Source organism: Grammomys surdaster, unplaced genomic scaffold, assembly GCF_004785775.1.
Source record: "Grammomys surdaster isolate TR1022 unplaced genomic scaffold, NIH_TR_1.0 216, whole genome shotgun sequence".
In the NCBI taxonomy this organism is placed as follows: Eukaryota; Metazoa; Chordata; class Mammalia; order Rodentia; family Muridae; genus Grammomys; species Grammomys surdaster.
The window spans coordinates 175,711-190,175 of NW_021604661.1; the positions used below are offsets into that span (position 1 = coordinate 175,711).

The 14,465-nt window shown below is 42.9% G+C and overlaps 1 protein-coding gene and 1 pseudogene across 4 annotated transcripts in view; both read right to left on the minus strand.

Annotated features, from left to right (window-relative positions):
* Positions 1-1,594: 1,594 nt before the first annotated feature.
* On the minus strand, positions 1,595-10,392 carry LOC114625390 (annotated as a pseudogene).
* Positions 7,960-14,465, minus strand: part of Kdm5c (lysine demethylase 5C) — a 42,818-nt gene continuing 36,312 nt past the window's right edge. For 2 of the 4 annotated variants that reach the window (XM_028772641.1, XM_028772638.1), the window contains exon 26: positions 12,440-14,265. In XM_028772641.1, the coding sequence (XP_028628474.1) occupies positions 13,900-14,265 (366 nt within the window). In that variant the 3' untranslated portion in view covers positions 12,440-13,899. Of the gene's footprint in view, positions 14,266-14,465 lie in introns of all 4 variants that reach the window. The other 2 variants (XM_028772640.1, XM_028772639.1) reach the window with 2 other exon arrangements.

The window sequence follows — 14,465 nt, forward strand, 5'->3', positions numbered from 1 at the left end:
TATCATCTCCAGTACTTACTATATTCTGGTTTTTAAATTTTATTATAACCATGCAAGGCAAGCACATGCTCATAATAATTCCATCACTTGAAAGAGGATCACATGTTCAAGGCCAGCCTGAGCTACACAGTGAAACCCTGTTTCAAAAAAAAAAAAAAAGCATATTAGGAGAAATGGCTCAATAGTGGAGAGCACTGACTGCTCTTCCAGAGGACCCAGGTTCAATTCCCAGCACCCACACGACAGCTCACAGCTGTCTGTAACTCCAATATCTGACACCCTCACACAGACATACATGCAAGCAAAACACCAAAGCACATAAAACTTAAAAAAGTAATTATTCAACCCTGAGATTCCTCCTCACACCAGTCAGAATGGCTAAGATTAAAAACTCAGGTGATAGTAGATGCTGGCAAGGGTGTGGAGAAAGAGGAACACTCCTCCATTGTTGGTGGGACTGCAAGATGGTGCAACCACTTTGGAAATCAGTGTGGCGGTTCCTCAGAAAATTGGACATAGTATTACCTGAGGATCCAGCTATACCACTCCTAGGCATATACCCAGAAGATGCTCGAACATATAACAAGGACATCTGCTACACTATGCTCATAGCAGCCTTATTTATAATAGCCAGAAGCTGGAAAGAACTCAAATGTCCTTCAACAGAGGAATGGATACAGAAAATGTGATACATTTACACAATGGAGTATTACTCAGCTATTAAAAACAATGAATTCATGAAATTCTTAGGCAAATGGATGGAACTAGAAAATATTATCCTGAGTGAGGTAACCCAACCACAAAAGAACACACATGGTATTCACTCACTGATTATTGGATATTAGCCCAGAAGCTTGAAATACCCAAGTTTCAACTCACAGACCACATGAAGCTCATGAAGAAGGAAGACCAAAGTGTGGGTGCTTTGGTCCTTCTTAGAAGGAGTAACAAAATATTCAAGGGAGCAAATATGGAGACAAAGTGTGGGACAGAAACTGAAGGAGGGGCCGTCTGGAGACCATTCCTCCTGGGTATCCATCCCATGTGCAGTCACCAAAGGTAGATGCTGATGTGGATGCCAGGAAGTGCATGCTGACAGGAGCCTGATACAGCTGTCTCCTCAGAGGTCTGCCAGATCCTGACATATACAGAGGTGGATGCTCACAGCTAACCATTGAACTGATCATGGGGTTCCCAATGGAGGAGACAGAGAGAAGACTGAAGGCGCTGAAGAGATTTGCGGCCCCAGGAGGAGAGCAACAATACCAACCAACCAGGGCTCCCAGGGTCTAAACCACCAGCCTGGGAGCACTTAAGGAGGGAGCCATGGCTCCAGCTGTGTATGTAAGGGAGGATGGCCCTGTCGGGCATAGGTGGGAGAGGAGATCCTTGGTCCCATGAAGGCTGGACACTGAGTATGGGGGAGGTGGGAGTGGGGGGATAGGTAGGGGCACATCCGCAGAGAAGCAGGAGGAGGAGCTATGGGATAGGGGTTCCTGGGCGGAAGGGGGGAGGGAATGGGGTAAGGGGATAACATCTGAAATGTAAATAAAATATCCAATAAAAAATTATTAAAAAGTAAAGCTGAAAGAAATTCCCATAAAATGGTTTATTTTATTTTTTTTCACAAACAACCATCAAATACTGAGTTTATTTATACTCTAAAATAAATATTAGCATGCACCTTCCCATCATGGGTCATGGCCAATATAGATCTTGGACAAGAAATCCTTTGGCCTTGGTGTCTGTTCCACGGAATAACCGCATAACGTGTGTCCGCTGCTTCCATACTTTTAATGGTTTCCTGGAGCTCCATCTTTCCCTTAATGACCAGGAGATCAACCACTCTGGGGTCTGTGACATGGGCATTCTTCATGAACATTTCTCGAGCTTTATCCTGACATTGTTTCACAGTAATATACGGCTGCATTAAGTGCACAGTATTCAGCACCTCCCAATACCAAGCATGGTAGAGCTCGCACATCCTCCGCTTGGCCTCGTTCAAGTAGCGACTGAAAACAGGCTTGAGGGACGTACTGGCTGCAGCAGCAGCAGTAGCAGCTTCTATTTTATTCTTTATTAATAATTTTATTTGTTTACGTTTCAAATGATATCCCCCTTCCAGGTTACCCCTCCACAAACTGCCCATCACCCCCCTCCCTCCCCTTTGCTTCTATAAGGGTGCTTCTCCACCCACCCACTCACTCCTGCCTCACCTGTCTAGTATCCCCCTACGCTGAGGCATCAAGCCTCCCTCCCCTCCCACTGATGACCATCCTCTGCTACAAATGCGGCTGGAGCCATGAGTCCCTCCATGTATACTCTTTGGTTTGTGGTTTAGTCCCTGGGAGCTCTGGGTGGTCTGGTTAGTTGATATTGTTCTTTGTATGGGGCTGCAACCCCATTCAGCTCCTTCAGTCCTTCTAACTCTTCCATTGGGGTCCCCGGGTTTATTTTTAAAAATAAGAATGTTTATTAGAACTAGATATTTAATCCCAGCATTTGGAAGACTGAGCCAGAAAGATCCCAGTCTATGGCCAGCTTGGGATACAAAGCAAACTCCTAGGCAATCTGAGCTAAACAGAAAGACCTCATCTCAAAAGAAAAAGTGTGTGTGTGTGTGTGTGTGTGTGTGTGTGTGTAACATTAAGAATTTCTTAATGTGTTTCTTGGTTGTTTTCATATCTTCTTTGGAGAAAAACCTTCAAATTGCTCCTTAAAATTTTTAAATGTATGTGTATGGTGTTTTGCCAACATTTATGTCTGTGCATCATGTGTATGCCTGTTTCCTGCAGAGGTTGGAAGAGGATATTGGATTCCCTGACACAGAACTTACAGACAGTTGTGAGCCACTATGTGGGTGTTGAGGACTTCTGGAAGAACAGCTAGCATTCTTAATTGCCAAGCCAGCTCTCCAGCCCCATTTTTTTCAGGTTTATGTGTATGTTTTGCCTGTATGTTTATATGTGCTTCATGTGTATACTGGGTGCCAGTGAAGGTCAGAAGAGTGCATCAGATTGCCTGGAACTGGAACTACAGATGGTGAGCCATCATGTAGATGCTAGCAATTAAACCCAGGTCCTGTGCAGGGGCAGCAAGTGCTCTCAACCACGAACGAATCTCTCTAGCTCCCATCTCCTTTCTTAGTTTTGCTTTTACTTATTTTTGATTTCTTTTTGAGACAGTGTCTCACCATGTAGCCCTTCCTGGTCTAGAACTTGCTATGTAGACCAGGCTGGCCTCAAAGTCACAGAGCTCTACTTGCCTCTGCCTCCTGAATGCTGGGAATAAAGGTGTGTACCACATGGCCTTACTTTTTCCCTATATAAACAAGGCTGGCTTCTAACTGGAGATCTTATTGCTTCTTCCTGAGTACTAGGATTAGTCATATGCTGCCATGCCCACGTGTTTTGTCCATTTTTAAATTGTAGTGTCTTTTGCTGATAAATTCTTTTTATAGTTGAAACAGTAAATTCTTACCAGATATATGAATTTAAAACATATTTGGAGGTCGGAGAGATGGCTTGGCAGTTAAGAGCACTGTCAACTCTTCCAGAGGTTCTGAGTTCAATTCCCAGAAACCACATGGTGGCTCACAACCATCTACAATGATGTCCTCTTCTGTACATGCATATAGAGGACTCATACATTAAATAAATAAAAATTGAAAAAACATATTTGAGGGGCTGGCTCAGCCGTTAAGAGTCCCCACATGGTGCTCTTCTGGAGAACTGAAGTTCAGTCCCCAGCACCCATTATTGGGTGGTTCATAATTGCATGTGACTCCTGCTCCAGGGGGACCAGAGGGTCTCTTCTGGCCTCCAAGGGCACCTGCACTTGTGTGCACATCTCCATGCACAGATACAGAATTAAAAGTAAAATTTTTAAATCATACATACATACATAAATACACACACACACACACACACACACTGCTCTATAGGCTGCCTTTTTATTTCTTTTACAATGTCCTTTGATACAGAACCAAATGCTGATAAAGCACAATGCATCTGATGTTGCTCATGCTTTTGATGTTATGTTTTAGAATCCATTGCTGGCTGGGTACAGTGTTACATGCCTTTAATCCCAAACTTGGGAGGCAGACACTCCTAGACAGATCTCCATGAGTTTGAGGCCATTCTAGGCTACATAGTAAGTACCAGACTAGTCGGGGCTATATAGTGAGAACGTATAACACAAAAACAAGCAAAAAGAATCCATTGTTGAATTTAAAGTCATGACCAGCTACATTTCCTCTTAAAGAGATTTTTGGCTTTATCTCTTAAATGTGCATAATTGATCCATATGGAGTAAATGGTATATGATGAAAGGTAGAAGATCTAATTTCATTCTTTGTATGTGGAAATTCAGTTGTCAAAGAATTGTATGTGAGGGTGACTGTTCTCTCCTTACTGTATAGGGTTACCCTTGTTAGAAACTAACTGGTTGGCTGGGAGAATTTAGATGAGTTCAATTTCCAACATCATTTGCTCTTTTTTCAAGATTATTTGGGCTGTTTATTGTATTGGTAAGTCAACATGATTTTGAGGACTAGCTTTTCTATTTCTTTTCTTTTTTTTTTAAAGATTTATTTATTTATTATATGTAAGTACACTGTCGCTGTCTTCAGACACCCATATGAGGGCATCAGATCTCATTACAGATGGTTGTGAGCCACCATGTGGTTGCTGGGATTTGAACTCATGACCTCTAGAAGAGCAGTCAGTGCTCTTAACCGCTGAGCCATCTCACCAGCCCAGCTTTTCTATTTCTAAAAAAAAAAAAAAATACTGTTGGGGTTACCAGCCCCTTCAATCCTTCCCCTAACTCTTCCATAGAAGACCTGCATCTGTCTCAGTCAGCTGCTGGTAGAGCCTCTCAGAGGACAGCCATGCTGGGCTCCTGTCTGCAAAAACAAGATAGCATCACTAATATAGTGTCAGGCTTTGGTGCCTGTCCATGGGATGGATACCAAGTTGGGCTGGTCACTGGATGGCCTTTCCTTCACTTTTTGCTCCATTTTCCCTGTATTTCTTTTAGACAGGGAAAATTCGGGGAGGGTGGGGATCGTGAGGGAAGAGCATCCTCTCAGAGGCGAAGGGGAGGGAGGATGGCATGAAGAACTCTTGGAGGGCGGACAGGGAAGTAGGGGAACAACATTTGGAATGTAAATAGAACAATTTTTTTTAAAAGCTGACTGAGGTCTGGAGAATGGCTCAACGGTTAAGAGCACTGACTTCCCTTCCAAAGGTCCTGAGTTCAACTCCCAGCAACCACATGGTGGCTCACAACTATCCATAATATGATCTGATGCTCTCTTCTGGTGTGTCTGAAGACAGCTACAATGTACAATGTAAAATTTTACAATGTAAAATTTCTGTCTGAATTTTCAAAAGGAGTGCACTCAATTTGTGGCTTACTTTGGCTAGTATTTATCTTAACATTGTCTTCCAATCCATGAATATGAGTATCTATTTCTTTAAGCCTTTTATTTCAGCAACTTTTAAATAATGTTTATAAAGAGTTTTGTATTTTATGAATGTTTTGCTTGCATGTATATCTGTATACCACAAGCATACCAGATGCCTTTGGAGGTGAGATTCCCTAGAACTGGAGTTACTGCTGTAAGCCACGATGTGGGTATGGAAGTCCACTGGAAGAGCAGCCAGTGCTTTTACCCACTGAGCCATCTCTCCACCCCTTAACATTTTTTCAATGTAAACTTCTCGATAATTAAGTATTTTATTCTTTTGGATGCTGCTGTAAATGGAATTGCTTTTTCATTTTGAATCATTAATGTGTAAAAACTGATTTGTAGGTATTGCTGTTGCATTCTGCAACTTTTTGTTATCAACATTACATCTGAAAAGCATTTTCTGTATGAACTGAGATGCTCAGGTTTTTCCCTTTTGTTCTAGTAATGTCATCTTCTTATGATGAATCACTATTGCATTCCTAGAGTGACTCTTACTTGTTATGGTTGTACATTTTAAATTTGCAGCTGGATTGGCTGAAGAGTTTGTTTATATTCATTAAAAATGTTCTGTGATCATCTTTCCTTGTGATATCTTTGTTTTTGTGATACCACTTCAATATGGATAGACATTAGCAATCATACTAAATATACTTTATTAGTTGAAGCAGCTATGGTTTTGTTTTTTGAGACAGAGTCTCACTATGTATCTGGGTGTCCTGGAACTTACTATGTAGATATGGCTGGCCTTGAACTCCAAGATTCACCCACCTCTGATTCCAGAGTGTTGAGATGAAAGGTGTGTGCCACCACACCCCGAGCTATTTCTAAAAGTTGTTTTATTGGCTATCCAAAACTCAGGCTCAACAATAGTTTGTTACATGAGTCATTTTATTGGCCCAGAAGATTTTTCCAGTTGCTGGATACATTATTTAAACATATATGATACACACAGTATAAAAGAAGAAAAGAGCCCTACTAGGGGATGAAGAGTCATTTTTCCTTTAGGGGTACGGCCACCTGTAGGTTGACCAGGCTCCAGTAATTGACCCCATACCCATGCACATCCAGGAAGCACTAATTATATTCAATCAGTTGTTTTAAAAAAAAAAGAGAGGGGCTGGGCAGTGGTGGCGCACACTTTTAATCCCAGCACTTGAGAGGCGGAGGCAGGTGGATTTCTAAGTTCAAGGCCAGCCTGGTCTACAGAGTGAGTTCCAGGACAGCCAGAGCTACACAGAGAAACCCTGTCTCGAAAAACAAACAAACAAACAAACCCCAAAAAATAAAATAAAGGGTGGGTTGGAGAGATATCTCAGTGGCCATGAGCACTTACTGCTCTTGCAGAGGACCTGGATTCAGTTCCCAGCACTCACATGACAGACTACAACTGTCCAACTGTAACAAGTTTGCAAAGTGAAGTTATGTTGCCAGAATGTCTGTGGGGCAACGTAGACAAAAAATATGTTTAAGGCAACAGAATCTTAGAGATGATTAGCCATAATAAGCCACTCAATTCACTGTATTAACACTCCTTTCATAAGAACTCTGAAAAGTACATTACAAAGTATAGTTGAGACTGGCCTGGTAGTGAGTAGCCTGGTAGCCTTATTCCTCTCCTTCCTGAGGATAAACTCAGGTATTTTTACAGTGTTCCTTGCAATTGAGTATGCCCAGTGTCTGACTCCCTTTTTAGTATTCTAAAAACCTCTTGCTTGGTCATTTCCACCTTTGATTGACTAGAGTGTAGATGACAAAGGCTACAGTGATTTCAGTGGAAAATATAGGTTGAGTTTGGGTTCTATATAATGGATAACAGAATCATGGCAGTAACCAGAGTGTTTTTTTTTTTAATTTACCTGCGTAAGTCTGTAATGATTATTTTAGTATGGTTTCCCTAGTACCAAAACTGATGGAAACTAGATCTCTGAGTTAGAGGTCTACAGAATGAGTTCCCGGACAGCTAGGACTACACAGAGAAACCGTGTCTCAAAACAAACAAAAAAAGACATACTCATTATATAAGAAAGTCTAGCATTGCTAAGGAAGGCCTGTCTAGGTACCAAAGTGTAGAGTCCCAGCCTCTCCTTCAGTTCACAGAAACCCTTTCAACGAAGGGAAAGGACCCCTTTAAAGTAAAACTTCCCACTGTTTTTTAAGTGTATATGGTCAAAATTTCCCTCCCTTCCTTTACCTCTGTTTTGGTGGCAGAAAAAAATACCCGTATCTTGAAATACACGAGTATTGATTCTGGGTAAGTGCTAATCTCTGCTGGCCTATACTATCATTATGGTCCACCAGTTAGAGTGGAATTATATTATACATGAAGTTTTGTCCTGAGTCATTTTATTGGTCCAGGAGATTTTTTTTCCAGTTTTTGGATACATGATGTACATATACACAATATACATGACATAAAGAAGGGCCCTGGTTGGGGAGGAAGACTCATTTCTCCTCTGGGAATTAACAGAAAATAAAGAGATACAACATTTTAAAAATTATTTTTATTACATCTATTTATGTGTGCGCACACACACATAGAGATCGGGACAACTTGCATGAGTTGATTCTCTCTCACCACGTGGATCCCTGGGATTGAATTCAGGCCACCAGGCTTGTGTAGCAAGTGCTTTTACCCACTGGGCTATGTCATTGGCCTAAGATACAACATATTTATAAGACAAAACAAACAAAAATGGGGGGGGGGGTAAAACTGCAAGTAGCAAGATCTCAGAAGCCAAGAAAAATGAAAATAGAAAAGTGGACTTAGTTTTTTGAATGAACATCTGAGCGCATGGCATCAAATAGTAATTTTGGTTAACTGTTCCATCCGGTCTGCTAAATTATGTGCAGGTCCGAAAACTCACACTTGCTACATTGTCATTTTTTTTTTAATCATCTGAGACCCCATGGGGGGGGGGGGTTCCTTGAGACCAGGCAACTAAGGGATACAATATTCAAGCTTGGCTTACAGATGTTCTGCACGACATGCTGGCATCTGCTACAAGTGGCTAGTTTCAGAGTTACAGCTCCACTTTGGGTTGATTAAAATTACTATCACATTAACAGTCAAAAGCATAGACAGCTTGCTGATTCATGTCTGCATACAGTCAAGAATTTGGAAATAAAAAGACTGAAATGTTGAAGAGATAGCTGAGGAAAAGGGCCTATGCAAATAGCTGTCCATCTTGAAATGAGTGCAGTGTGAAATTTTTTACAACCCATATAAACAAGCACCATTATGGGAGATCTCCAAAGAGATATTCCATTCTATGGGTGTAGCTAATCTCTATCCTGTCTGTCACCTTTATCTTTGCCAACAGGCTTCTGGACAAAGTGGCCATGATGGCTCTAAGTCAGGGTTGCTCTGAAGGCCAATCTCATTCTAGTTTACTGATGAATGCTCAACATGCCAAAAAGAAGTCTAAACCTTGATGGTAACTGATTACACATGCATTGCAAGACATTACTGGTCCTCCAAAATCCTGGCAGGAAACAGTAGAAGGAAAAAATCTTGGTTGCAAACATGTGTGCTACCTCTCATGAAAAGCACAGAAGGTGACAGCAAGAGCCCAGAAAGCAGAGACAGGAGTATGAAAACTCGTCCTCGGTCTTGGAATCAATTCAAGGAACTTCATTTGCCCAGCTGGATTTAACTTGTAACAGATCAGTAGCTCCTGTTTCCAATTGCCACAGGCACACACACACATCTTTTGCCCTTTTTGAACTGGAATGTCTGTACATGCCTTCCCACCATTGTATATTCGGAAGTGATATGGATGGATAATTTGTGTCTTTAAGTTTCACAGTTCCATCCATAGAGAAAAACAGTACTTGAGCCATATGTAGGGATTATGCCCAAGGCAATTCACTCATATTTAGCACCTTTGAGATTATGCTATAATGAGATGTGACTTAAGAGAACGTAAGGAGTGAATATATTTTGTACGTGGAAGGGACATGAATGATTAAATTATCAAAGAGTAAACCATAGAGGTCAATCTCCAAAAGGACCCCCCAATGAACCCTATCCTCTTAATTCCTCCCTTCTGAATATGGTCTAGACCTTTCCCCTTTTCTCCCTCCTAATGACTTCTATGAATATTGTCAATTGCAAAAACAATGGAATGTCATTTCTAAGATTATAGTAATTTGTCTCTTGCCCATCTTGATCTCATGAAGCAAGCAGCCATATTGTAAGCCAGCTGCCCTGTGAAAAGATCCACCCACATTCACGAAACTGACTGAACCTGTTCAACAGCCAGTAAGAAACTGAATCCTGCAAACAGCTAGCTACAGAACTTCTAAGTACATCCTGACCCAATAAGCCTGAAGATGACAGCTGTGCTAGCTGACACCTTGACTGATGCCTGTGAGTGACCTTGAAGGCAGCTAAATGTTGCTTTATGAAGTTTTGGCTTTTGTTTAAGACAGGGTCCTACTCTACAACTTCAAATTTGCAATCTTCCTCCTCTTACCTCCATAGGTTTGGTTTTAGAGGTATGTACCAGCCATGTTACTGTCTTATATACATACATACATACATACATACCTAACACAGCCAGCCATGGGAATGATTCTACAGAACAATTGCAATATGAGCTATCTACCTAGCCAGCATTGCTGATATCCCAGTCTACTAAAAGTTCCATTCTTAACAGCCTGGTGGCATCTCAATTACTTATACCCCTTCTGATATAAACAGGGCTTTGAGTATTTCTGCATCGAAAATGGCAATCACAGCCCTGTCAAGTTTTGGCTGGGCCCAGCATATTATCTTAGGGACCCATTCCTTACGTGCTTACTTTGCCAAGTATCTTACATGGAGTGTGGCACCCAGGACTTAAACACACACCTAATTTCAGGTCTTCTAGGATGACAGATGGTTTCTGTTTCTCCTTCAGGGCTCTGGTGATCATGGTCCAGACCCAAATGACTTCCAGAGTGCCACCCTGGACCAGCAGACTTCATACAATGTATAAGGAACAGAATTCACATGTAGTGTAGGGGTTGTAAATGCTGCTTGATCTGCCTCTTTCTGAACTGACCATACAAGATTTCCACCTCCCAACCTCCAGCCTTGAAGTAGCAGAGGACTCAGACCTGGCTCTTGTTTGTCTCCTCCAGGAACCCTCTGAATAGATACTTTCAGGTAGGTGGGGGAAAGACTCATTAAACCTAGTGTTTTGGACATAATTTAAGGCACACTGGAGGCACTGAAAAGCTAGAGACAGGAAGAAATGCCAAGAGAGGAATTTAGATGCTGGATGTGGTGGCACATCTTTAATCCAAGCACTCAGGAGGCAGAGGCAGGCAGATCCCTGTGAGTTTGGGGCTAGCCTGGTCTATATACTGAGTTCCAGGCCAGCCAGGGATACAAACTCTGTCTCAATAAGAGAGGAGAATGGGGAATGGGGGAGGAAGAAGAGAGATTTGTCCTTAATAGAAGCAGTATCTCTTTCCACCCCTGCATACTCAGATGCTATCCTGACAGGAGTGGAACTGTCTATTAGGATGTAGCAGCAGGATGGTATCTGTAAACTAAATGACTCTGAGGTAAAACTTGCCCACTCATTTGGTGCTCTCTTAGAGGAAGAGGGAAAACTCAATTGAGAAAATGCCCCCCTTCAGATTGGCCTTTGGGCAAACCCAGGGTGCATTTTCTTGATTAATGACTGATATTGCAAGACCTAGCTCACTGTGGACTGTGCCATCCCTGGGCTGGTGGTCCTGGGTGCAATATGCAGGTTGAGCAGCCAGTAAGCAGCACTCTTCCATGGCCCTTGAATCAGCTCCTGCCTCCAGGGTCCTGCCTCCTTCCCTTGATGGACTACAAGCTGTAAGATGAAATAAACCCTTTCTTCCCCAAGTTGTTTTTGGTCGTGGTGTTTTCTCACAGCAACAGAAACCTAATTAAGACAGTTTTGCATCAATAATGGCTACATGTACACTGTGAAAGGAGCACAAAGTGTATAAGGGATACAGCCGGGAAATGTCAAGCTGAGAAAGGCTGTCTGAAAATTGGTCAAGGGACAGGCCCATACCACAAAGGACCCCTACCTTGGCCTGAGCAGTTCACTAGCCTAGGAGTTGTAGGTTATAGGCATCATCTTTACCTTTCCTTTGCCCACTTCTTCCTGTGCCTAGCTTCTTGGAGTAGAGTGGTAGTAAAATGTCAAGATTAAGCTCCTATGGCTGTCTCTTCTGCTACCTCCAACTCTCATTGGAAGCCATGATTAATTCCAATGGCTGGGCAAAGGCCTGACCCTTGATTGAAACTTAGTACCAAAATGGACCAAGGGTAGGGATATTCACTGTTTACTGGTGTTTACCTTTCAACATAGACTAAAAGACTGCATAAGGCAGGTAGGTCTAAGCCATGCTCCCACCCTTGAAAGCCACCCAACGAGGGTGAAATATATCACTAGATTTCTAGCAATTGGAAATCCTGGGAAAGGAGAGAAATGGAGCAAAATAATCCTTCTGAACATATAAATGAGGAAGGGCAAAGTAAGAGTGCTGGTGTGCTGAGTTCCTGAGCTAGGGATCAAGATTTGACTTTAGCCTGTAACACCTTCTACAACCTTGAGAAGAGGAAAAACCTTGGAGAAGCCAGGGATGCCTGGAAGTTAGCTAGTGAAGCAGGGCCTCCAAGCTTTTGTTTCCTCCTCTAGCTCCTCTATCTCCGGACACAGAACTCTCAGAACCATAAGAATGTTTCTTAGTCTTTAGACGGTTATGGTTCCTTTATAAATATGATTGCAATCTGGTGGGTTTTAATCTAAGAAAAATACATATAGGTAACCACAAAAAAAGTGTATAAACATATTTTAGGAGGTCAGCCCCTGATCAAGTATAGTCCCCCTTCATCTTTCAGGCTCAGAAGGGTGAAGATATAACTACTGTAGGACTATTAATAGGCTTGAAGCTACTATGCCAAGTCAAAGAAGCCAGACACAAAAGGACCACATATTGTATAATTTCATTTATATAAAATGTCCAGAAGAGACAAATGGGAGTAAGGAGGGAATACCTAGGCAATGTGGGGTTTCTTCTGAGGGTTGTAAAAACATTCTAAAATTTTTTGCAGTGATGACTCATTCAATGACTAAAATATTCTAAAAGTCACTGAATTGTATACTTTAAGAGGATGAACTGTATGCTATTCAAATTTTATCTCAATAGAGCAGTTTAACAGTGACACAGAAATTACAAATTAACCACACATTCATTAGGGGCAGAAAGAACTAATGGAGAAACATCAAGGACGGTCTGACTCATCAAATTACATATTTAAAACAGCTGAACTTTATAGTATGGAAACTCTACCTCAATAAAGCCATGAAGAAAAAGTCCCCCAGAGAACAGAAAATCAAGAGCACAAAGCTAGGGGAAGCTGTTGTGCAAATTATCAAAGGGGACCAGTGTCCACCAGTCTGAAGACAGGGAAATGGCTTGGGGGAGGAACAGGATATCTTTTCCAAGGTTAGAGAGAAGCTGGTAAGATTCAAATTCAGAGCCCTGCTTCCCTGGCCCTGGCACTACCACTAACTGGCACTGTAGCTGCTCCATTAACAGGCGAGGAAGGTTCTGTTCTCTTTTTGAAGAGAAATGCACTTCAGAAACATGTTTCCAAAAAAACATTCCTAAGGGTTTTATTTCTAATGAGGAAAATAATAAAATAAAATTAAAATAGGCTTTAGTTGAAACAAAGTTTCTTGTTTTGCTTTTTTTCTCCTTTTGAACAAATTAATTACACACCAACAATCTTCTTTATTACAGCATGAACCCAGGAGGAGGAAAGGAGATAGGGGAAGACGGGCAGGAAGGGTTGAGGTGGGTGTGTGGACAAGCACCAAAAGCCTTCAGACCATAGGCAGCCCTGCTCAACCCCAACAAAATTCATTTAAAATAAAAAGGTAAGGACAGCTATGTGAAGTTTCCTCCTCCTGGGTGGAACAGTAAGGGGAAGGGAAAAGATGAAGGGGAGAGGAAAGAAGTAAAATGGAGGGGGAGGCAAAAGTGTGAGGTGGGGAGGGAAGGTTAGTGTAGCATGGCCTGACCCAGGGTCAGAACTGGGGATAAGGGAGAGGTCCCCCAGTTTGCATGTGCCCTGGATTTGTCTCTGGAATGGTGCTGGCCCAGCCCCAGTAGATCCCCTGCCCACCTGTCTATCTGCCTCTGGTGTCTGGGAATGCTGGTTAGAGGTTACCAGGGACGCAGGACTCCAGGGGCCGGCCCCCAGGAGCTGAGGTCTGAACAATACCTTGGAGTCAGAATATAAAAGTCATGGTCTTGGGGATGGTGGTGAGGGGGGAGTCTCTCCACCTATCCGCCCACCTCCAAGAAGCAGGCTTGATGGTCAGAAAGGATCCTTGAGGCCAAGAAAGGATCTTTGTTGGGGTCTGTGCTAGGCTCAGCCACTGTCACAATTGTTGCAGAGATGGCTGCTGTGGGCAGGACATCAACAGCCGGGAAGTCAGAGTAGAGAAAGGGGCTGAGGTGTCTGAACCAGCCTCTAACACTGGTTCTAAGCCATCCTGGTCCTCCTGGGTGCTGGGGCTGCCACTGTTGGGGAAGGGTACAGGAGGGACCTCACCCCCAGTCTCCTCCTCCAGCTCCTCTTCCTCCTGGACTTCCTCCGCTTCTGGTCCTGAGCTCCGTACCCTCTTTGGCTCTAGCTCCTCTCGTGCTGGGTCATCGGGCTCCCCACCCCGATCCACCTTCCTCCGCCGTCTCCTCTCTAGGGCTCGGCCTCGTGTCCGACTCCCATGGCGCTCTGCCTTCTCCAGCTGTGAGCCCGGAAGGCAAAAAGATGGGTTGTAAGTGGGGTCTGGTGGGGCATGACTGTAATTCTAGCAATTTCAAGGCTAAAGCAGGAAGACTACCATGAATTCTAAGGCAAGCCTGACTATATAACAAGATCCTCCCTCTCCCAAAAGACAAGTACAGGCAAGTAGTCAGGGCCTGAGAGCTCTCTGCCTACTTGGCC